Consider the following 24,157-nt stretch of genomic DNA (forward strand, 5'->3'; position numbering starts at 1 on the left):
GTGTGTGTGTGTGTGTGTGTGTGTGTGTGTGTGTGTGTGTGTGTGTGTGCATCTGTCTGTTCTTTTACTTTTTATCGTGGCTATGTTTATTATAATGATGTATATGAAATGTGTTTATAAACTGACCTACTAAATATTCCTTAATGCCTTAAGGAATATGAAGATTTCCACTGAATGAGTTTCCATTCATGAAAAAAGAAAGAAAGAAAGAAAGAAAGAAAGAAAGCTTTAAAAGGCTCAAGAGCATTGAATATCAACAGTGTTAGGCAAAGTTTGAAAACATCTGCTTTTCTTTTCCTCTTCCACCCATAAATATCCGCAAATATAAGGCTGCAAATGTTTTTTTTTTCCACTTGTGCGAGTTACTGTTTATTCACTGTGAGGGGAAAAAGACAAGATCAGGAGCTCAACATGCTGATTGGTCTCACTCACTGTCCATTGCATCACCCTCATCATATCTGCAGCTGGTCAGGGGCGGGGCAGGGTCATTTTGATCTAATCGAACTGTGTATTGATTCCATTAGATAATTAATGGTGTAGGAAAAGCAAAGCCGTGAGCTCCAGCCCTGGAGAGATGAGGGGAACCTTGGAGAGGGGAATGATTGCGAAGCGCCAAGGTCGGGCATGAAAAAACATAGGAGTTTGCTCAGAAAGACAAGAGGACAGACTACTTAAAAGAGCGAGATAGTAAGATGGACAGTGCTGACTGATCAGTAGTCAGAAAATATAAGATCCCACCTGACTTTTAATGTATTTTAGATGAGAAGAATAATTATCATTAGATATTTTTCATATCATAAAGGGATTTACTATTTACTACTATGTTGCATCATTTTAAATGTGATGGACAAGTCATGGATCTTGGCAGCTTTGTGAAGGAGCTTTACTTTGGAGGCTTTACTTAAATTTTCTTCTTCTAGGCTCTTAAAGAAGAAGACATTATATAATAATGAGTAAAGATTTCGATTCAAAAAATACTTTTCACCGTACAAAATAAGTTTTTTTTAAATAAATATGTTTTGAAGGTGATTAATCTGGTGTACAAACCGTTGATTGGTAATACATATTGTATGTGCCATATATCTTAAAGAAACAGGATTGTTTCCATCTTCAGATTTATACTAAATTTCTGTTTCCATTTCTGATATGCGTTTCTCTTCCCATAGTCTGACCGTACTTAGCTTATCACCTAGCTGGATAAAAAAACTATGGCATATGTTGTGTCTTCTGTTTATCTATTCTCACAGCATTGAAACCCAGCTACCCAAATTCATAAAACATAATGTTAGTGTAAAGCGTCCAGTTAAATAGTGAAGGAACAGACAGCACACAAGAAAGAGATGAGAGGAAAGTGAAATAGGAAGCATGCGCCTGAAAGAGAATTGAGGATTTGTGATAGGTTGATTGAGTATGATCCAGCTAACAGGGGAAAGTTTTGTTAAGAGTAGTGATGTGAATGGAAACAGATGGGGAATCTTTCTACTACATCTAAAAACATTTAGTAGTCACTCAGCATAGGTTTAATATAGCATTTGGTACCAGTCAGTAAACCAAATCCTATATTAAACCTTTGCTGAGTGACTAATAAATGTTTTTTTATCGGCCACAGTGGACTGTAAGCTCACTTCAAACCATAGTGACCTGTTTACATCTAGTTCAATGAACAACAGCAGTAGATCAAGATGAGTTTTATTACAATTTAGCATAAGCACCACTGTTGTTACATTCTTTCGATGCTTTCGAAGTCTTCAGTAAAGTGCAAAGAGAAGAGAGTGTGGAGAAAGATTTAACAAGTGCTTTATTTTACATGATCTGACTGTACTCAATCAGCTAAAAGTGAAATGACCACCTGAAGGTCAAGGTCCTGAAAAAGTTTCCACAGCTGGCTGAAAATCTGGTGGTCATCTCCATACAAGTGTGTGTGACATTTAAAAAACAAAATGGCAACGTAACATCTGGCATGTAAATATGGGGTGAATAACATTGGGATTTGTTTGTGTGTGTGTGTGTGTGTGTGTGTGTGTGTGTGTGTGTGTGTGTGTGTGTGTGTGTGTGTGTGTGTGTGTGTGTGTGTGATTGAAGCTGGATTGCTGCATTGTGTTCGTGCGAAGTGGCTTTAATGTGTTCATTTCCTTGTTTGGCCTCTCTGAGGGGTGGGGCGGAGCATGCTAACGAAGCTCTGACAGCTGGAGGCCCTAATTAATGATCCCTTCTGAAAACAAACAGACCAAGCTCTGCCAGACATAAACCCTGGCCTCATCCCCAACCGTTGCCCCGTCCTCAGTGTGCTTCTGTGTTTCAGCCACAGTGAGAACCCACCGGCCACAGAACCTGCCATTACTGCTCTCAGGGCCAAGAGTTTAAGGCACAGTGGACATTTTAATCTTCAGAAAAAAAAAAAAAAAAATAGAACAGCTTTACTCATTATTTGACAAATATCAAAAGAATAGGAGCAAAACCAAATTATACAGTGGTGGCAGTTTTGACCTAGATGTATAAAATACACTCAGACTCAGAGGTGCTGGTAAAAACAAAGAAGTAAAGATAATAATGTATTTTTCTGCACAAAAAGGCATCTTCCATACAGTCTACACAGTGAAGAAGCAAATTCTAGTGTTTCCGCTCACCCTTTTCTACCCCAGGTGTGGGTGTGTTCATGTTCATGCACCCTCCTTGGTTTCTGAAGATGTTTCTCTTTGAGTTATCATCTCAGACAGTCAGGCAAGGCCACAGTCCATTTTCAGTTCTTATCAAGCACATGCACACACACTCCCAACACTGGAACAGAAAGTTTCCATCTTTCCAGCATGTACACAGGCAATAGCTGGAACAAGGGCCTCTTGTTCTTTCTCCCCAGTCTGACACACGGAATTTACTCTAAAAGCACATAACAATTATCATATACAAACACTCATGACATTTAAAGTTTCTACCACTACTGTATATATATAGTGTAATCTGGATCACACTGGTGCACATCAAATTTAGGCTTTTACATGCATAAATGTTATTATTATTATTATTATTATTATTATTATTATTATTATTATTATTATTATTATTATTATTATTATTTAATACCCATAAATCAACCATAGACATGTGCAGGATGGACAGAATTATACATTATAAAAATAGCAAGTTATAAGATAAGAAAAGTTATAATGAAAATCATTTTCAAACTAGATTTAAAACAAAAATAATTTTACAAGATACACAAAACGGTGTTTAATCACATCATGTCAGGATTTTATTCTAAATAAATTTTTGCCTGTCTAAATATTCTTACCCCAGAGGATAGAATTTAAAAGGCTATAATTGAGCACATGTTTTTGAGTGAAAAAAGGCAAGTGTGACTTTGTAATTTATCCATGAAAAGAAAGAATTCCAAGTTGCAAAAAAAAGAAGAAGAAGAAGTAGCAGGATTGTATTGCTACATAACGATACAGCAAACACAAACCGAAGACATAATCGACTGAAAAAGTATTAAAAGATCATTTAAGGACCCTTTCACGATTTAAAGAAGACAGAAAGAGCCATAGCATAGACATACACGTAATAAAGGAATACTTGAATGTATTTTATCCAATTTCTGTATCATTCTGGGTGTCATATTAGTATCCCATCCGAACAAGTGTTTATATTGCTTGTATGTAAATGACACTTTTGACATTATGTTTGTCTTATCTTTGGTGATCAGCTGCTTCAATGTTTGCTCATGGGTACGTCTTTGGGTGCGTCCATTTGTATAGAATATGCATAGTGACACAACCAGCTACGAGGTTATAAAGTTAATTAAATGATTATGGAGGAAGGCACCTCCGCTATGTCTAAAGTATTAGTAAGGGTGGAGAGAAAGATTTTGATGATTAGATGGAGGAAGAGATAGACTAAATTCCAGAGAGGACTTTGATAGGGTTGATAACGAGAGAGAGTCGGAGAGAGAGAGAGAGAGAGAGAGAGAGAGAGAGAGAGAGAGAGAGAGAGAGAGAGAGAGAGAGAGAGAGAGAGAGCATTTATATTATCTTACTTTGATCCTATCAACATTCACAAAAGAGAGATGTCATAGCTGATATTTTCATAGCTTATGCCTTTGTAGTTTCAGTGACTTTTTCAGTGAAAAACAGCAGTCAGATATGGCTAGTAAAAAGCTGTAAATTACACAGGTTTAGGCAACACTTTAATACACGTTTGTTCAATTGTATCAAAAAGACACTTTCTTCACTTATGACATGAGTTCAAGCTTGACTTTGCCTCATTATATATTCACTAATTGTAATTATCTCAGCAGTTGTTTGCAAATTAGCTAACTACGTACCTTAGTCTTAGTAATTTGAATAAGAGCACTAAATGTGTTTACCACACAGGAAATTTAGTTACATGTCTAGAATGTTGCTTGAAGGTGTGATGCTAGCAAGCTATAATGAACTAGATTGGTATCTCACTAGCTACAGCTAGCATAGTCAATCCTTTTCTTTGTAGCTAAGCCACTTTGTGAAGTAAATGCAGGGTCACATTTGAAATTGTACTTTTGTCTGATAGATATGTATTTCTTCAGATTGCATTTGCTGTCTGCTCCCACAAGTTCGGTTTCACACGCAGATTCAATCAGGTGCAAAAATTCCTCATCCACAAAGATTCAGTGGTCCCCAGGCAACTCACCAGTAAAAACCTCTGGTCTGTCCTCTATCTGAGGCAGTGTATGAGCTACTTAGATCATTAACCACATCATTTCAAACCACATCATGTATATGTTCTTATTTAGTCTTTAAGCTTTTCCCAGTCACGATGAAGCAGATAGTCCAACGTTAAGCAGCTGCTAATGCAGGTTTAGCTGGGTTGAATGTCAGGTCATAGATTTCATCGACTCACACCAGAGGTCACACGGATGTCTGTGTGTGTCTATGCGTGTGCCAGGTAAGGTCAGAGAGGTGATGTAAGTCCAGGGCTTTATGCCAGAGTGGTTTAGATCAACGATAGTGCTGAGTGGCACCCAGGGCTGGCCAGAGGGTAGCGAACACTGGTGGGGTGACACCAGGCTGCTGGAGGGCAAGCCAGCCCTTTAAATGTCATACAGACTAGCCAAACACTGGGGATTCCACTGAAATGGCACTAGAAACTCTGGAAGCTGGACCAGATGAGTACGTATGGGTGTATTTGCATTATTCGGTGAGATATTTTGAGGGTTGCTGATGTTAAATAATTCATACGTGTATTGCAGGCATTATGTATTAAGATCATTTTGAGAAAAAGGTCTTTATTAGATCTCACACTTGTGCATGTCATGTACAGTAAACCCTGTAAAGGAGTTTTGTGTGTCTGTTTCTATAAATATTATTTCTGTTCCAAACAGATAAAATATATCATATAAAGTAATATAAATAAATTTTTTATAGAAAGTTTTGGACAAACAGCCATTTTGAACTAGTAAACAAAAAAATATGGTTGTGACTTGATCCGCTAACCCTTCTCTTCATCCCTCTTGTCTTCCATCTCCTCATTTGTTCAGCCCCTCTGCGGGAGATCTGGGTCTGACATAGCCTCGGACGATCGCAGCCTGCATTAGCGGCGGCGCGCGTAGGACAGGATGGCGGCCATGCCGTTCGTCAGTGAGGGAAAGTGTGTTAGTGTGGAGTGGGATTTCCTGCAAGGACTCCTCGCCAAGCCGCCCACCCTACCCTGGTGAGACAGCGTGTTATATATTTATTAATCATGCATGAATAGAAATTATGCATATGCATTTCTAAATATTTCTGCATCATTTCTGTTTGCAGTTACAGTTTAATCTATTGGTAAGTCCAATAAATATGAATGTAAACTTTATATACACACAAATTACAACTGGTCCTATAAATGATCCTTCAACCGGTGAGATCAGAAGCATATACAAAAGATAGAAACTAAACTGCTTAAAGATTGAGATGTTCATATGAATTGTTATGAATTTAGAAGCCTGAATTTTAATCAGTCCAATAATATTAATAAGAAGGTGAAATAAAAAAATCACACCTCATCAAAACCAGAGAGACAACAGCAAGACATGTCAAATAAATGCTCCATTTATATATATATATATATATATCTATATATATATATATATATATATATATATATATACATATATATATATACATATATATATGTATATATATATATATATATATATATATATAAAAACATTTGACCACAAAATGCACTTAAATTAATAATCAGGTTTTACTGCCAGTTCTCTGGGGTAAGTTACATTCAGAACCCCAGATCTAACAACACAACACAGTCAGGCCAAAATACAATGAGATATAGTGCATGTGCATGGATAAACTTCCCTCTGTACATGACAGACTGTGTTTCGTTCCATTTGTGAGACATTAAAGAAATTTCTGTGGAATTATTAACGTCGCCTCGTCTGTAGGTGGATATAAAACTCAGCGTAATCGATGGTGCTGTATTGATTGTGCCTCTCCAGAGACGTTCTGGTGTAATAACGAGATGTTTTAAAGGGCTCTTTCACACAGAACGCTTCTGTTTTAAAGGCAGTGAGAGAACACAGCACAACTGTTGTTAGTAAACAGAGACAAGAGACAAATGTACAGATTAATAGACACATATTCTTACTCACACACAAATATGCACACAACATGACATTTTTTGTTCCCTTAGTTCTTGGATTCTGTCTAATGTATACAATTGATCAGTGTCAGTCTTAAATTAAACTAAATTTTAACACATTCTTTTGTCACAATACGTTATCTGGTATTTAGACTACTATTCAGCTATCATGAAGTTATAATAAAATAATATAAGCCTTATAAAATAATCCCTGTCAGCGGTGCTCTGATCTCTAATCACCACTGAGAGGATTATTGTTCATGTGCACTTTATATAAGGAATAAAACTGTTTATTGGAATCAAATCATTCGCAAGCTGATGAGTCAATATTACCGCTATGAGCAAACTTTAAATGAATAGGCTAATTTTTCTTTTTTAGACCTTAGTTCTGTGTTGTCTTACAGTATGTACATCTGTGGCTTTATGTAGCACCAGGGTCCCGGAGGAACGTTGTTTAATTTCACTATATGCTGCCTCACGATGTGCTATATGTGGTGGAAATGACAAAAAAAACCTTCTTGACTCTTGACTTGACTTGACATCCTGAAGCGTTTTATTCCTCTTATACAGCAGCAGTTTGCCAGTGCTGAAAATGTATTTATTTAAAAAAACGACAGGTCATACCTTTTATTGCTTTATAGTTAAAGCAATAGCTGTCACTCCTTCCAAAAACACTAGATAAACACTTTATTTCATGTTTATATCTGTATTTATGAACAAATTCCTTTACCATAACTCTTGTTATGATAGAAGAATTAACACATTAGAAACATGTGAAGTTAAACAAGTTAAAACAAAGTGTATTTATCTAAAACTTGCAGCCGGAGCTGCTGTTTAACAAATCAGCATTTTGCACCACTGTGGTATCAACAGACACTGAGATTCATATTCAACATTCAGATTCGACATATTGTTTTAAGTCAATTGTAGCATTTTAGTATTTTGGCCCTGACTAATAAACTATCAAGAAGGTATAAAGTACAGTATACTCTGCACCAGGAAGGCCTTTATCCTGTAGGCAATTAGCACATACCTCTCTTTAGTGTGCTTTACCCATCCTTTGTTACACAATGCTATAAAATCTGGACACTCTACTAGAGGAAGAATAAATAACCTTTCACAATCCAGTCAAATCCAGATGACTTAATCAAAAATCTAACCTATCATTTCTTCCTGCCTGAATAACCTTACAGATCACACATATTCTGTAGCTAAGCTCCTAGCCACTATTTACAAATGAAGCTTTTTTGAAGGCTCATTTATTTTTCCTTTCTTCTCTATACTCATACTGTGAGACACACGCATGCACGCACACTTCTTTTCTCTTTGAATTCCTCCCCTTTCTCTTTGCTGTTACATATCTACAGCCCCCCCAGAATGAGAATCAATGTCACAGACATGGGGTGTGTGGAGGGGGGGGCATGTCGGCTCTTTCTTCCAGCACAGACACAAATTGTGGAGTCGCCGTGACAACATAATTCCCCCCACTCAGGCCCCACTGTGGGCAGGTCGATACCCAATCAGAGTGACAGGCTACCTGGCCTACCTCTCAGATGCTCCTTCTTCTCCATTGATCCCTCAATCAAGACTTGAGGTTTGCTACCCAGGAGGCAGGCTGTGAAAAGAGCTCAATGTCTGTATTCTTTCAAAAAATTAACCCCTAGAACTGATCCAAGACCAGCCTTTTCTGCAGCTTCCTGGTGTAACATCAGCAAGCCTTAACTGACGAGACCGATCTCAGTTTAGTGCAGGGCTGGAACAAGGCACAGCTAATGGAAACAGGCAGAGAACAGGCTGATCGCTCCCTCGCTGCCACTGTAGGTTAGCTCTGCTTTCTCAGCCTCGACCTGCTCCTGAGTGCTGAAGTATAGAGGAATTGTAGTGGTGTGAATTCAAAGCACTCTCAAAACAAAGGCTGAGACAAAAGCAGCAACAGCTGGGGAGCAGGAAATGTGTACATTTTGATACCACCTTCATTCATTTTTGTTGTTATTGTTGTCATTGATCTCACTTAGTGACCCTTGAGTCATTTAGAAATAAATCCAAGTATTTCTATGAGCAACAAGCTTCCAAATTTCTAAATGGGAAATATACAGTCCAGGGTTCATGTCATGTGGAAAAAAGAGATTATATTTCCCTTAAATCAATCTAAAACAAAATAAAACATTATCAGAATTCTCAATGAAGTACTTAACAAGATCCAAGAAAGTAATATTGTAGAATTCATGTTAAATTTTTCATCATGTAATAATGTTAACATCAATGTAATAATGGTTTGTTTCAGAATGTTGGTTAGAAAAGAAACCAAAACTGTTGTAACAAATCTTGTAGGAACACTCAAAAACCTTAGAAATGTTAAGTGTTCTTAAAACTCAATAGTTGCTAACACTATGTGATTTAAAGAATGTAACTAGCAGGTTTTCTCATTTAATGGGCTGTGACATCAGTTTGTTTGTTTACTTTTACAATTTATAAAATCTGAGCTGAATAAAGGTATATGAACCATTTTAACTTAATCTTAAACGCCATCTAAAGCACATCTAATCACAACTAAGATTTGTTCATTCTTGGTTAAATCATAGAATATGTTGTGTTTTTTTTCCAGAAATTAATTCAAATCTAGCTTCTAACATTTGTTTAGAAAAAAAAATGCCTGATTTTATTCTGCTGCCCACAGAAATCACAAACTAATTATATCCTGACTTCCACTTTCTCCAATCTCTCAGTTTACAAAACCTGCGGAAAGAGAAGTCCCGCAATGCAGCTCGTTCTCGTCGTGGTAAAGAAAACTTTGAGTTTTTTGAGCTGGCCAAAATGCTGCCTCTTCCCGGTGCCATCACCAGCCAGCTGGACAAGGCTTCGGTTATCCGACTGACCATCAGCTACCTGCACATGAGGCATTTTGCCAGTCAGGGAGACCCGCCCTGGAGCCCCCTGCTGGAGGGGGACAATAACTGCAACAAGGGTGAGCACTGACTACAACTCACAGCTCTGATTTTCATAATTAGGAAATTTGCGGTGTAAAGGGAAAAAAAACGAAAGTTATAGAACTAGACAGTTTTTCTAATAAAATATGTTTTGAAGTTTTATACACATTTTTCTTATATTAAAATGAATACAATTAATAAACATTTTTTTACAAAGGTATACTGAAACCTGATTTATTTATTTATTTTAGACTTTATGATGTAATGCCACTTGCTAGTTTCATAATCAATTAAAACTTTTCTGAGATTTTCAGCTCCATGTAAATTTAATCTTCCTTAATAGAGCTTCATTTCTCAACGACTTCTACATCCAAGCTTGATCATTAATCTCATTTCATACCAATTTTTATATATTTATTTTTAACTCACTGGCAGCAAATGCTGTTTTTTTACACAAACAACTACCTGCTCAAACAACCAGAAGTCACGTTCAGACACATTTCATTCACTTGCATCAATGCAGCTGATTTCTGTCAGTCTGAAACTCCATCATCCATCCATCATCCTCAGTGATCATAAACTGTCTATGAGCCATTTTTGAAGTATAATAAGGAATCTATATTTTGTCTTTTATCTTTTATTTTTTAGAGAATAAAAGGTAATGAATCATTTGTATGTGCTGCTTTGCATTAACATGAAGAAAAACTGCTTTCAGTAAAATATACATTTAATGCGGATATTTGCATTAAAAAGTCTCTCCATGTGCCAGCATGTAGTGAAAGAAAGTGAAATGTAAATATTTCAGTGGAATTATTAACGGAAAATACAAACAGAATTTCAAAATATCTTTGAAATTGCCATGTGTATGAGGCCCTTATTGACAATAGCATCAATCAGAGAGCCATTCACATACAAGAGCGCTATTAACAGCGGAGGTGGCTGAGAGCAAGCTGCAGCCAAACTCAATTCTAACATGACAGTGGCAGGCCGTCGATGAATACAAATGCGTTATTAATTTAAATTATGAATTTAAATGGAATAGGCTATTATTGTCTTATAGGTCGCCTGTGTATGTCACTGGGGATACTTTCACTTTAAAAATTGCAGAGATTGTAGAGTAGGGAGATGGAGTTCAGGCACACACACACACACACACACACACACACACACACACACACACACACAGTAAGAAAAGTAATTGAGATTGCGCCACAGGAGTAATCACTTGCAGTCATGCGGAGCTAAATACGGCTCATCTAAAATAATGCATTTACTGGTTGACTCGCAACTTTAGGTGGCAGAAAAATATACATCTAAATCTGTTTTTTTTTTTTTTTGGAACAAAAACTACAGTCACTTTCATGTACTGTTTTTTGTGTGTGAGGAATCATTTTTGAGACCATTTGGCATCATGGTCTCATCCTATTCAACTTATTGTTCATTTCATGCTCTGTAAACCTCATCACAAATGTGAATTGAACAATGGATCTGAGAGCCAATTAGCTGCTTCCTGTGGGCAGATATTTCTCAGAGCCGGCCGAGCTGGACAAAAGAGGGAGAGTCTTTGCTGAAGCTTGTTAACAAGTGGCCGGACCAAAGGAGTCTATTTATGTGCAACATCTCTGTTTTACTCTGTGTGTGATCCTCATTATGTCTGTCGCATTAAAGTTCCACACAGCTGCTACAATGGCCAGACGTTGCTTTCTCCCTCTGTCTCTCTTTCTCCCATGCATCCTATCTATGCAAACAAAATGACTGGTGAAAAAGAGACTGCACTCCAAAGGAGGAGGAAATTATCTGTGCAATTTGTAATTACGGGCATTAACTATGTAACGAGCAGAGCATAATTACAAGGGTTGCTTAATTGCTATTATTACAGAGGTGTAACAGCTTAGCTGCAATTAGCAGTCCGCTTGCATGGTTGTCTATTCCAGTGTTTCTGAAAGAGCGAAACCCGACTGTGAGACTCTCTCTGTGTGTCTGTGTATGTATGTTTGTGCGTGTGTGTGTGTGTGTGTGTGTGTGTGTGTGTGTGTGTGTGTGTGTGTGTGTGTGTGTGTGTGTGTGTGTGGACGACTGACTAAAATCACAATGTAAGCTAACAGTGGTGGCTCACTTATCCTCATTATCACATACCTACCAACACTTGATCTCACAGAAAAAGGAAGCCGTGCTTAAAGAGGCAAAACCAGGACCGCATGTGCTCAGTCACTATTAACGCATGCTGTGCTTCATGTAGATGCAGGGACAGAGGGACAGTTCCAGCACATAGGGGGCAAAATTTCAGCACCATGCATACTGTCATATCCGCACACCACTTGGACCATTTTAGTTATTCAGTTGAACAACCAGTAAAATGGCTTTTTATACCCTGCCACAACACCAAACATGTTTTCCCCTGTTGCTGTCTAGCTGAAACACAGACTCATACATAACAGATTCAAGGTCTAGAAAAAGCCAATCATTAAACAGCTGAAAAGATGTGTTCTTGCTTGTCAATCACATTTTTCATATTACTTATACATAATAATCCTATAACTATAATGACACAAAGGTCATTATGACTTGTCTGTACTAAAAACAATTGTCATCCCATAGACAATATGACAAACTGGTCCAGATGCAGAGCCAGAAGTATTTCAGCAGACTGAACCGAGTATTTGGAAGATGACTGTTTGGAAGATCTCCACAGCGTTACACATTTTCTTAATATGAACCATCGGCTGAAGCCGATTCTGTGTTTTGGCTGTTTTTGTAAATTATTTATCTAAAGACAGCTACAAGGCTTGGGGCATTAGGTCTTTCTATCTCTTTAGAGAGTTTACACAGACTTCCGTTGATATTTCATTCTATTTACCCTTTCTGGTCTGATTAGTGAACTGACTGTGAGGCTTATTTTAAAAAAAGTTGACGATGAAAATCTGACCAATCTGAAGCACCACAATGAAACAAAATGTCTAATCTATAGCCATAAATTAATCATTTAAACCAGTTAAATGCTGCCCAGTCATGTTATTTGTTTATGTGGTCTTTAGTAAGAAAGGAAACTGGACCTGAACGATTTTTGGCATGCAGTTTAACCTTCATTTGTTAAAGCTGTATTACATTTTACATTTAAACCTGTGCTTCATTTGCATATTGGAGCATGATAGGTTTTTTATTTTATGATGTAATAACCCTTTTTGGCAGCACATTATTTTAGTATTTTCTAATGATGATGGCATATCTACCTATTTCACTAATACTATTTTATGATATTAATTCCATAGAGTTGAGGAGACACCACCTAGGACTGCAGCGAGAAAAAGGGAATAGGATTTAAGCCGATATGACCTTTACCCCACGCTGTTACGTGCACTTAGGTACTTGCACTCTGTGGTGATGTATTGTGATGTAGTGCATGGGTTTGCCAGCAGTGTAGTGTAGGAGTGTTATAACAAATGGGACACTCCTGATGCATTCTTTTTATGCTCTCACCATCTCAGTTTGATAAATTAATGCAATCTGTCTATTGGTTTCTGATACAAATTAGACGTTTAGTTATCAACAGTGTAATATATACACAATATTGTATCGTGCAAGAAAACCACAAATAAGAGAATGATGATAGAATGATAGGTCTAGATTTTGGACTGTTAAACACATAAGGTGTTTCTATGGTATGATTGTTTGGTATGAAATCTCACATAGACCGGTCAGCAGAATGCAGATAAGATTATGAATTATGGTTGTCAGTAAATCATAAGTAGGGAAAAAGTAAACCAAAAGTAGGGAGTGTTTTCCTCACAGGAAACATTCCAGGAACAATTTCCAGCATGTTCCATTGAAGGACGTTGGACCAATTTTAATTTCTGGGCTATAGTTACTAGAAATGTACAGCTCCAGAATAGACACTTTTCTCTAAAGCATTTGTGTAGAGCTTTCTATATCAAACGTTGCTCAAAATGGCCAATTCTCCAAAACTCGAACTAAAGTTTTTTTCAATATCTCAGGCAGGACAGAACAACCAACAGTTTCGAACATTTCTTCAGTGCTTTGCTTGAAGCAGTAGGTTAAAACCATAGCAGATGTATATCTGGTTTAAATAAGGAGTAAAACATAACAGGACATGCTGCTGTGAGAAAATAATCAACAAGTTGTTTAATGAATCTTATGGATAACTTTGTTAGACCAGTGTACTCCTGCTCTTTCCTGCAGTTCCTTCATCCAGGACCAGGAAAAAGACCAGGAGATGTTTTAAATGTTAATTTATTTATAGATCTATTTATTTTTACAATCTTCAGATGTTTCGAACTTTTTGCTGAGTCTGTGCCCACTGTAAGCTCAGATTCTTGTTCTTGGCTAACAGGAGTGGAACTCTGTCTTCTGCTGTCATAAGTTACCCAGCTCAAGGTTTGTTGTGCAGTGGATTGTGAGATATTTTTCTGCTTACCACTATTGTAAAAAAAATATTTGAGTTAACAAAGCTGTTATCAACTTTAACTAGTCTGACCATTTTCTTATGATCTCTCTCACTAGCAATGAATTTATGCCTGGTGAACATCTGCTGTTTTATTTTGTGCATAATTCTGTTTAAACTTAGAGAAGGTCCTAGGTATAAAAATGTGGTTTAGCTGCAATATTATTTCTAAATAGTATTTCTACAATACTCAAGCTTGCCCCTCTGGCACCAAATCCATGCCTGGGTCAAAGCCACTGAAATCAAATGTTTGATGTAAATATTAATTGAAGCTTTTGGCCTGTATCTGCATGAGTTTGGATAAGTGATGAGCAGGTACACCGGTGTTTCTATTGAAGTGCTGGTGATGAAAATCTAGAATGTAGTGACACTCTATTATATATATATATTTCATTCTAAACAACATCCTACACAATAAAGAACAACTCTATTCACAGGCAGTTATATATTTGTTTAGTTGCTGTTTGTGTTGTTTAATTAAACTGTGATTATAGTTCCTGCTATATCTTCAGCAAACCAGAAACTCCTCCAGTAACATTCTAGTTCTTATTTAGAACTCTCTTATCTTAAAAGGTTTAGGGATATTTATAGAAATTCGCCTTTTCAATGATGTTTAGCTTTAGTAATTTTGGGTGAGGTTTTTCTTTAATTTAGCCCATAAATGTGTAATTGGTCTTTCCTCATGGCCTGACACAGTGGAGAACCATGACAAAGCACAGCTGAGAGGGGACTGAGCGTGATGCATGGCTGTAATTCCACTGCAGGAATGTGGAATCGGGTGCAGCATAGCCCCGGTTGTCCCCTGGGGCATGATGTGTGTAGTGGTATCCCCCATCAACCTCACCACACCATGCACACACAAATGCACACTGGTGAGGTGGGAGGAGGCAGAAAGAGTGCAGAGGCAAAGAGGGGGAGGCGGGCTTAGGATCGGCTTTTGTCTGCTTCCCACGTTTCAAAGCCAGTCTTGAAAAATGAATAGACAGAGGAAAATCAATTGCATGACCTTCACACGAAGTGAGAGAAAGAGCATAAGAGAGAGAGAGAGAGAGAGAAAGAGAGAGAGGGGACTGTGAAAAGATAGTTAATGGCGAGATTGGAGGCGGTTGAGGGGTGCAATTGATGAGGAAGATAAGAGGGAAAATATTGTCTAAGATGTATAGAATTCTCTTTGTGTGTGTGTGTGTGTGTGTGTGTGTGTGTGTGTGTGTGTGTGTGTGTGTGTGTGTGTGTGTGTGTGTACACACAATGTATAAACATACTGTACCTAAATCATATATATATATATATATATATGTGTGTGTGTGTGTGTGTGTGTGTGTGTGTGTGTGTGTGTATATATATATATATATATATACAGAGAGATAACATAAATATATGTCTAGATGATAAGCTTCAGTGTCAGGATCCTGAAATTTGGGAAATTCCTGAAATTTGTATACATCACAAGAAATGGTCTCCAGGAAAAAGATTTCTGGCTGTCATTCTCAAATTATAGCTGATCACATGATTAACTCATGTCACCCTGACAGAGGACACCCCTCCAACTCTTCCTCTTACTTCCTCCATTCTTTTAAATCCACCTTTATCTTAAGTTTAATCTCGCTACTGACTTTACATTATACAGCAGTTAACGAGGTAACCTATTACCTGTTGCCTGGTAACCTGATAATTGGAAAAGCGAAAAAAATAAAAATCAGTCCTGATTTTCAGTTATATCCCTCTTTAGTCCCAAAAGGTTTACCTGGAAATTTGCACAAAAGTACACAGAAGAGAATGCTTAAAAAAGCCTCAAATGAAAGTAAGCTGCAGTGAAACCAACAGCCTTATTTTAATCTTAACTGATCACACTTTTGCTCTGAATATCTGCTGACAAGGTGACAAGCTGTAACTCAATTTATGTTCTATGCTAATGTGTAATATCCTTTTCATGTCAATCAATATAATATGCAGATTGGAAAATATGTCAAACCCATTAACAATCTGATTTCTGATACTTGTACCTATTTAATCATTTGTATTATTAGCTTAAAGGCACTTCAACTTTTTTCCACCAAAGTCACAAGCTGCTTTGGATAAAAGTGTGGCACTCTAGGAAAACCCATCGACTGTTACAGTGACTGAATTCTGGCAAACAGCCAAAAAATACAAAAAACCATGTGCCGTAGTGAAACTGACACAAGCCTAATCAATTCAGCTTGTAATTAGGTACTGGGTGTCAAAATGTTTGCTATGCTCCTGTGTCTCAATTAAAATGGAATCTTCAAATGCATTTTTCTCCCGTTTACAATGTTATGACATCAGATATGATACAGACTTTACTATACTTATAGACACTATAAGTTCAAACATTAACGTACACCTGACCAATCGATTCAGTTCAATGTATTTGTTTAGCACTTTTAACAATTCACATAGTCTCAAAGCAGCTTTACAGAAGAATAGAAAAAGAATAGAAATAGATAAATAAATCCATAAAATTAAAGATAAAAATTAATTTAAAAATATTCATTTAAAATACTACAAATCTGTAACATATATCTCTAATGAGCAAGCCAGACATGATGGTGGCATGAAAAAACTCCATGAGATGATATGTGGAATAAACCTTGAGAGGAACCAGACTCAGAAGGAGCCCATCCTCATTTGGGTGACACTGGACAGTAAATAATGTAAATGTAAATAATGTCCTTTCTACAACAGTTTATAATAGTGCAACCAAGAGCCCCTTACGAAATAATGTGTCAGCGCAAACTCTGAGTTCACCATGTACCCAACATTAATTAAAAGATTGTTGATAATCACGATCACATCCCATTCCAGATTTAGTCTGGCTTTGCTGTTATAATAACCTCAACTCTGCTTGGAAGGCTTTTCACTAGATGTTTGAGTGTGGCTCTGGGGATTTGTGATCATTCAGCACCAAAAACCTTAATGAGATCAGGAACGGATGTTGGGTGAAAGGCTGAGAGGAGCAGTCACTGTTCCAGTTCATCACAATGGTGTTCGGTGAGGGTTGAGGTCAGGGTTCTGTGAAGGCCACTTGTGTTCTTCCACTCCACCCTTGGCACACCATGTCTTCACGGATCTCACTTTGTGTGAAACGATGTTGTCATGCTGGAATAGGTCCTCCAATATTCCCAGTGATGAGAAATTGTAATGCTATAACAAATAGCCATTCTATAACAAGTCATTCTAAACAATTGCATGATTCCAACTTTGTGACACTTGTTTGAGGATGTATGTATGGGTGTTGGTTCAGTGTCCACAAATTTCTGTCCTTAAAATTCTGTAGAAAAGCCTGTAGTAGAAAAAAATCTAAGAGGCCGACTCCACTTTGAATGATTACTTCTCTGCTATATGAAAGGTTTGTCATTTATTAAAAAGGACTCATTTATCACGGCCAACTATAGCACCATGTATCCTTGTGAAGTTTCTTCACACACAGGCCTGAAGCTGTAGAAGATACAGATATTGTGGAATGTTGAATGTGGGTTTGATTTTTTTAATCTCACTTTGCTCCTTGAATGGACTTTCCCTCTCAGTCTCTGTGCTGTTACTGACTTTCATCCAGTCCCTTCTCCACATCCCCCAACACACACAAGCACACACGCTTTAGATGCCCATCTTCCCTAATGCTCAGCGTTTAAAGTGGCAAAGGCTTTTAAGGGACGTTAATTGCACTCAAATTATGTTCGACCGCATAAGGACTGAGTTTACGATGGAGAGAGAGAGAAAGCGGGGAGGGCACGAAGGGTGGCTGAATGAAAGCATAATTGCGCCAGAGAAGGACGTTGTGACTAGAGTCTCCCTCTCTCTTCCCCTTTCTCTCTCTGTCAGTCTCTTTTGGTCCCTATAGTGGGGGTGGGTTAGGGAGGGAAGTGGTGGTGATGGTTAGGGCATAATGAGCACCTCCCTGTAAAGAAGTTGCCAGGGGATCAGCCTGCGATTCCTATCAGCCAACTAGATTGAGCAAACTTAAGTGAAATAAAAGGCCAGTGTCACAGTTCCCATAGTAACCTCCTAACTTGGTTAATAGGATCTGGGCTAGAGGAAGGGTGAGAGAGAGAAGACAAAGTCATATGAAACAGAAGGAATGAAAGAAAAGAAAGAAGCATAAGAGGGAAAAGAAAATTTGCCATAGTTTTCTAGAACTTTAAGATAAGTTGTTACATATTTAACAAAGATATTGTCTTATTTGATCAAATTTCTAACAGTTTTTTAAAAGCATGGCATATTTTAATATTTATAATGACTGTAATGGTATTCTAATGACACTACCACAATATTTGTATTGATTAAAAAATATGGTTTCATATTGAATCTATCTTTGATATCAAAGAAAGTCAAAACAATATTTTTTTTTACAGTTACTATTGCCTGGTTGTATAAAAAAGAAAAGTTACATAAAATCTTGTTAATTATTTATGTGATGTTGGGTTTGGAATTAAGTAAATCACAAAAACTTATTTAGTGTGTTGTGAATGACCATAGCTGTGATACATTATACATTTCAAACTTCATAAACTGTATGATGGAACCTTTCTCCATCTTCACCCATATTTGATTAGAGTTTTGTTGGTTTTCTCTAAAAACAAATCTGTTTTCTTTTTTATTTAAAAATTATTTTTATTCAAATTTCAATTCAGACAATTCTCCTTTGAAATAGACTCATTCTAATCCTCTTCCTCCTCCTCATCATGTTGATTTACATAATAATCATTGCTCTGTTTTTAGTTGTCTTTTGGTAAACAGAAACTCACCCATCAGACAACTTTCATGACTTATGCTCACCTCTTTATTTGTTATGTTAAGGCAGCATTGCTCATAGCCACAGCCCAAACTGTGTATTTAGATTGAGGGTGCCTGAGAGCCAGAATGGGAACAAGTAGTGCTCTGTATAGCACAGCCCTCTGTACACACATCGAGGTGATCCTGGCCTGGGTGTGAAGCCCCTTTTGAGGCCACTGAAAGGACCAGACTCATTGATATTCCTGTTCTCAGTTTAGGAGGGGGACATCCCACTCTGACACTATGGCTTTGTCCGACAGTTGCTCCTGTGCTGGATTTAAGAGTATGAATGTGCATCTCTGTGTGTGTGTGTGTGTGTGTGTGTGTGTGTGTGTGTGTGTGTGTGTGTGTGTGTGTGTGTGTGTGTGTGTGTGTGTGTGTGTGTGTGTGTGTGTGTGTGTGTGTGTGTGTGTGTGTGTGTGTGTGTGTGTGTGTGTGTGTGTGTGTGTGTGTGTGCATTAGACATCCTATCTTGTAGCAAGAAAATATAATAAATGTCAGAGGTATCAAGGAAACAGCAACATTGTCACACTACAGAAGCACACTGTCATCCTGTACTTTGGAATAGACACACACACACACACACACACACACACACACACACACGTCTCATTACACCACCTACTGTGAAGACAGAAGCAAAGACAGAGCTAACACTTTGTAAATGAAAGGAGATGCTTGCTCGTAAATGTTACTTGTCGGATTTTCCAATTTGTTTGCAGTGTCATGACAGACACCCCACTGAAGCAGGAAGCTGAATAAGCATGTGGGTTTGTCATCTCAGTTAACCGTACTGACTCTGAAATACATTATCATTGCTTTCCCACTGTGTCTACATGACATGCAATAGAGTTGCTCTGTTATCTAGAACAGTGGTCCTGTTATCTAGAAAGTGCGAATCGAGACACCCCAGGAGTCTATGACATATAGACAGGGGTTTTGTCATATTATTATTACTTTTTATTATTTTAAATAATTCTACACCAGTGGACATTTAGTATAGTTATAGATGACATTTAGATATTAGAGTTTTAATCTTAATTCGGTTAATGCTGTTTAGTTGACACAAATGCTTGGAATCTACACTTTATTCCATTTTGTTTGATTTCTGCTGCTGAAAAGTTCAGGAATAAAATGTTCTGAGGGAAAATTGAAAGAAATACTTTCATGCATTTAAACTTATTTTGTTTTTTAATGACCTATAATAGTTCTTACACGTTTAGAAAAGTTTTTTTTTTCTAAATTATGTTGAGTTTCTAAATATCTATACAATACTGGAGTTTTTCTTTCATTTGCTGTTGACTTTTATTTGCTGCATTTCTGAAGAAAATCTTTACTTTCACTTTAATCTTAAAACACTACATAATTCTATAACCATACAGTATATTTGTAGCTATAATGTGACTTTTCAGCATCAGGTATCATGAATGAGATCTAAATCTCTTTCTTGCTGTAAATGTACACTTGTTTGTAGTTTTCCTATGCTAGCTAACATTTCTGAGATCCGTAAATCCGTTAGTAAGTTTTAGCTTCCTTGGAGAAAGGAGCTCTAATTTACCATCAGTAAATGAAATCAGCTTGTGATTTGAGGCAGATGTTTTTTTCATAATGAACCTTTCTTTTGAACCTTTTAGTTTCAGTGTAAGTTAAGAATTTCTACTTCAGTTATTTATCTTAAGTAAATTTGAAAATGTAATTTAGTGTTTTAGTTTAGTAATATAGAATAGATTAGAATAGATTAGATTAGATTAGATTAGATTCAGGTTATCTGTTATTTTAGGCGTTAAGTCTGTAACTGCGATGACATGTGATGATAAATTTAGTTCATAATTTTATGCAGCTCTGCTTATTTCTGTGTCTAGTTTTTGTTCTGATCTTTGTGTCTGTCCTGCTGTGTAGTGCGAAGAAACAGTCACTCACTGGCCACTGATATATTTGAGCAGCACCTGGGAGCACATCTATTACAGGTAAACTCTCAACATGTCTGAATCTACTGATGTTTCTATTTGGTTTCATTTACCACCTTTTAAAACCCCTTGGTAGCAAGTCATCAATCTTTATTTTTACTTTGAAGGTCAAGAATTTACTAGGACCACTAAGTGTTATGTACAGTACTAACACACACATTTATAGTTATTGCTGTGACAGCAGGGAATATTAATATGTCTAATAACTGTAAGCCCCAATATCAAAGCAAACAGTAGAGTGCTGTATTAGATACAGTTCACAATTTATATAAAAGAAACTTTAAAGAAAGCTACATTAAATACCAATGATATTTTTAAACGAATAAAAGATCCATACAGTCTTCTTGTTTAAACTGGTATTATAGTAAGTCAGAATTTCGACAGACTATTTAAAAATTCTGTGATAAATCAAGAATTTAAATTATATTGATATAACTCAATATTTGACTATTTGAATATTTATTTTAATATTTTGACTTATAATTTTTTTTTTAGATAAGTCAAGAATTTAGATAATAAGTCAAAATTCTGAGATTATAAGTCAATATTTTAATATTCTACCTTTTTTTATTTAATTTTTTTTATTTTTCTACTTGGTGCATTTTTCATTAAATGCAGGCTTTTAAAAATGTGTAGGCTTTTCTCATATTGTTGGATGTACTGCACTTTCGAATATTTTATTTCACATAATTAATGATGTGACAAATTCTGTTTGGCTTATCAAAAAAATTCAACAGACTATATCATCAAACATAGAAACATAGATTTCAATTTCTCTTAAACATCACCCAAACCTTCACTTATGTTTAAAGCTAAAACTGAAATAAATAACCTGTAGTTTAAAGAACCTCCAAAAAAATGTGTTGAAAGGAAACAAAAGCATAACGTCTGCAAAAGGACATGAAGCAGAGACCCCACAGAAATCAAATTAACGCTTCAGGGAGCAAAAAAAAGTGTGTCTCTTCCTTTCTCCTCCTTGTCCTCTGTCACTAATAACTACATAATTGCTCTTTATTTTTTTATCGTGTGGTTCAAGGCAGCTCGCCTATCCCACAATTCCTGACCACTCTCATTTGCATAGCGAACGAGTCCTATGCATAAATTACCGCCACTTCAAGAGTCGCCGCCAAAACAGCAGTCATTCTCCAACAAAGTGGCCACCTTCCTTGCTCACTTGTGGATGCTTGTTATTACGATTAATATTATTCTTTGAAGGAGTCTCTTAATGGGGTGGCTGTATACCTTTCAGTTTTATTTTATTTATTTATTTATTTTTATTTGAGTCGCACACCACTGTGCTTACTGCCACTTCTCTGAGCAGATTGCAGTGGGGGGATTAGTGTCTGATGATTAGTCTGACAAATGAATCAGAAATATGTGCCCCTGGCGTTTTCCTTTAAAGATTATTATATAATATTTAATTGTAAAACTGTCTCTATCTTTATTTGTATATTCAAAGGAAATAATTAGTTGTAGTAAGAAACGTTTGGTTTTGTATTTCTTCCTGAATTGTATTGTGTGTGTATCAGGGTACATTTCGGTGTCTGGAAATCTTCCTCTTGTTTTCTTTCTGCAGTCTCTGGATGGGTTTGTGTTCGTGGTCAGTCAAGAAGGACGTTTCCTCTACATTTCTGAGACTGTGTCAATTTACTTGGGTCTCTCACAGGTTAGACACACATACATGCACACACATACACACACACACACACACACACACACACACACACACACACACACACACACACACACACACACAAATGGTTGTCTTAACACTTACCCTGTGAGTTCTGTCTGTAGACAGGTATCTGTTATTCATGGGGTTTTGTGCAAAAGAGAAAAAGAACTAAACCTTAAGGAATCTCTCTCTCTCTCTCTCTCTCTCTCTCTCTCTCTCTCTCTCTCTCTCTCTCTCTCTCTCTCTCTCTCTCTCTCTCTCTCTCTCTCTCTCTCTCTCTCTCTCTCTCTCTCTCTCTATCTCTCTATCTCTCTCTCTCTCTCTATCTCTCTATCTCTGTTATATGCTCATTCACCAGGTGCTCACCTCCTTTGATTGCCTGTGGCCTCTTGTACAGGGAATGTTAAGTCCTGCCATTTCGCCCAGATGCATAAATAATAACAGTAATTACTCGCACAGCAATCAAAGTGTTGCCCTAGCGAGCCGGGGTCTGTCTCGGGAGCAAATCGATAGGCATCTTAAAAGCTGCATTGATTGTAAGATGTAGAAACACACACACACACACACACACAGTCTGTGAGGGGGATGGGAAGACAGATAGTGAGAAATGTGGAGAGCCAGCGAGGGAAAACAGATATGTTTAGGAGGAGGGATTGAATAGCGTAGAGGGGAAAGAAAATAAGTGATTGCTCAGAGTGAACTTATTGAGTGGGCGTAAAAGGAGGAATGGCTCACTGATTTGGCTTTTCTCCTGTGCTTTTGTTTTAGTAATATGTGTAGGTCATCCATTTGATAGCAGATTACTCAGATAGGTTTTAGGACCATGGCAGTTTATAGCTTTGCCATGCTTTGGCTCATTTGGTTATGTTTCAGACAGCACAGTGAGTCTGGACATCTGCGAGAGCAGAATGCATTAATAGAATAAGCTTTTTTTCCCTATTATCCATGTGCAGATGGCTCAAAATAAATGCGCCACTCTTCTCAAACATGGCAATCCCTCATCGGTATTTTCGCCTTACACGTTGGGTTGAGACAGAATGACAAACATGCTCAGACATCAATTAATGTAGGATCTGTTTGAGTTCGAGATCGAAATTGATCATCAGTAAGCCTGAAATCTTGTATACTCCCCCTACTCATGGTTAATCCCTGTTGACCTTTTACTAGCCCATAGGGTTCCTTAGGCAGATTAGGCCGGGTCAGGCACCTTCAGCTCTGGGCCATGTCCTCTGCTGCCTGTGGAGATAATTTGGCTGCACTCGGAGCTCAAAGAATGAGGTGCAGAGGTGGATGAGCTCCAAGAAAGAGCTTCAGCGGTAGTGGGGGAGGTGGAGGTCTGGGGCTGAGCTGCTGCTCTTTTCGCATCTCCTCTCAGCCATGCCAGGGAGGTGGAGCAGCCTGGACAGGGTGGGGAATTGATCCGGGCCTGGTTAGTATGCGGCACCTTCTCCCTCTTCTCCACTCCTCTTCCTCTCCTCTTCCTCTCTACTCTCTCTCACTCCCTGTCTTTCTATCTCTCTCACCCTCCATCTCTCCCCCATCAGTCAGCGCCAAACTGAAAGTGTGTTGTGGACGACTGCCCGGACGCCTCATACATATTAAAGACACTGCTATTATTTATATCATGTCCCCCCCATTCTAACCCAACCCCATCACCACCGCCGCCTTCTCTTTTCTCTCCTTATTCCTCTTACACTAACTAAAGTCTTTTCTCTCATCCTTTATTTCC

At 37.5% G+C, this 24,157-nt stretch overlaps 1 protein-coding gene across 1 annotated transcript in view; it reads left to right on the top strand.

Moving 5' to 3' along the window:
* Positions 1 to 24,157, top strand: part of npas1 (neuronal PAS domain protein 1) — a 37,464-nt gene that overhangs the window by 3,437 nt on the left and 9,870 nt on the right. Inside the window, exons 2-5 of the mRNA XM_027148075.2 lie at positions 5,510 to 5,682; positions 9,336 to 9,574; positions 20,686 to 20,753; positions 22,330 to 22,419. Of these exons, the coding sequence (XP_027003876.1) occupies positions 5,588 to 5,682; positions 9,336 to 9,574; positions 20,686 to 20,753; positions 22,330 to 22,419 (492 nt within the window). The 5' untranslated portion in view covers positions 5,510 to 5,587. The remainder of the gene's footprint in view (positions 1 to 5,509; positions 5,683 to 9,335; positions 9,575 to 20,685; positions 20,754 to 22,329; positions 22,420 to 24,157) is intronic.

Source organism: Tachysurus fulvidraco, chromosome 11 (assembly GCF_022655615.1).
Source record: "Tachysurus fulvidraco isolate hzauxx_2018 chromosome 11, HZAU_PFXX_2.0, whole genome shotgun sequence".
In the NCBI taxonomy this organism is placed as follows: Eukaryota; Metazoa; Chordata; class Actinopteri; order Siluriformes; family Bagridae; genus Tachysurus; species Tachysurus fulvidraco.